We start from the raw sequence: 1,624 nt of genomic DNA, 5'->3' as shown, positions 1-1,624 counted from the left end.
ATGATATCGGGAGGATCTACCGATGGGGATTCAAATCGGGCCAGGAAATCAAGAAGTAGGCGGGAGTGTCTGGAGGTGGAAGGATCTAGGAGGAATGAGGCCGTGATCAGCTTTGGCCCGGAAGACCTAAAGGGAATAAATATGCCCCACAATGATGCTTTGGTTATCCAAGCCCGGGTGGCCAATTACGACATTCTGAGAGTCTTTGTGGATTCCGGCAGTTCAGTCAATGTGATTTTCAAAGATGCCTTAGTGCAGATGGATTTGCAAGGGTTTAAGTTGGAAGTTGTGGAGACTGCCCTTTTTGGTTTTGCTGGACATGCGGTTTATCCGGAGGGAGAAATTGTTCTGCCGCTCACTCTAGGCTCCCGGGACATCAAGAAAACGGTCATGACCACCTTCACAGTGGTGGACTCCCCATCATCTTACAATATCATTCTGGGGAGGCCGGGCATGAATGAGTTGAGGGCAGTAGCATCTACTTATCATCAAAAGATCAAATTTCCAGTGGGAAGCCAGGTGGGAGAAGTTCGTGGAGATCAACCCTCTTCCCGAAAATGTTATGTGGAAGGTATCCGGGCAGATCAAGGCAAGTCGAGAAAGGAGGGGAAGAAAGCCAGGGTGGAGGAAATTTGGAAGGGCGGAGTGGAGAAAGGAGAAGTCCACTTTGTGGCAGAGGAAGAGCAGGAAGCTGTGGAGATAGGACCAGGCCAACAGATCCGGGTGGCCCGAGACCTCGATATATCCACCCGGGTCAGTTTACTTAAATGTTTAAAGACTAATATTCATGTGTTTGCCTGGTCCCAGCAGGAACTAACAGTGATTTCACCCCTGATATCTGAGCATCAATTAAACATTCTCCCGGGAGCTCACCCGATCAAACAGAAGAAGAGACACTTTGGTCCCAAGAAAGACAAAGTTATTGATGAACAGGTGAAAGAGTTGCTGCAAGCCGGCCACATCCGGGAGATACAATTTCCTACCTGGCTCTCGAATGTGGTGCTGGTACCCAAAGCCGTCGGGAAATGGAGGATGTGTGTTGATTTCCGGGACCTCAATAAAGCCTGTCCAAAAGATCATTACCCATTGCCCCAGATTGATCAGTTGGTGGATTCCACCTCAGGCTTCGAACTGCTTAGTTTCATGGATGCCTATCAGGGATATCATCAAATTCCTTTGGCAAAAAATGATCAAGAAAAGGCCAGCTTTATCACCTCGGGTGGTACATTTTGTTATGTTGTGATGCCTTTCGGGTTAAAAAATGCAGGGGCCACATATCAGCGTTTAATGGATAAAGTCTTTGAGAAGCAGCTGGGAAGGAATCTGGAGGTTTATGTGGATGATATTTGTGGGACCCTTAGCTCCTAATCGTTATTACAACACAATTTGATTAGGGTTAAGTAATCACAACGGAAAACGAGTTTAAAATTTCTTTACAATGAGCCCAAAATATCTCTTCTGATATTTAAATACTAAAAATAGTATCTAAATTCAAATCATAAAACACGCCCACACATAATCAAAACCAATCACATACAAACAACTCATATCCTCGGGACATGCCCCGGTATATAGATACATATACATATATACTGGGAACAAGACATAAACATAAAACCTCAAC

General features: G+C 45.2%; 1 protein-coding gene across 1 annotated transcript; it reads left to right on the top strand.

The window, feature by feature from the left end:
* On the top strand, positions 1 to 1,368 carry LOC140812367 (uncharacterized). The gene has a single exon (XM_073170612.1). The coding sequence runs from the start codon at positions 1 to 3 to the stop codon at positions 1,366 to 1,368; it is 1,368 nt and encodes a 455-aa protein (XP_073026713.1).
* The last annotated feature ends 256 nt before the right edge of the window (positions 1,369 to 1,624 follow it).

This window comes from Primulina eburnea, chromosome 14, assembly GCF_022965805.1.
Source record: "Primulina eburnea isolate SZY01 chromosome 14, ASM2296580v1, whole genome shotgun sequence".
NCBI lineage: Eukaryota > Viridiplantae > Streptophyta > Magnoliopsida > Lamiales > Gesneriaceae > Primulina > Primulina eburnea.
The sequence above is the reverse complement of the archived record's forward strand: the minus strand, read 5'-3'. Positions and strand labels throughout refer to the sequence as shown.

What these genes read in the sequence shown, in the direction of transcription:
- LOC140812367 (XM_073170612.1), top strand. Translation starts at nt 1, where the DNA reads ATGATATCGGGAGGATCTACCGATGGGGATTCAAATCGGGCCAGGAAA.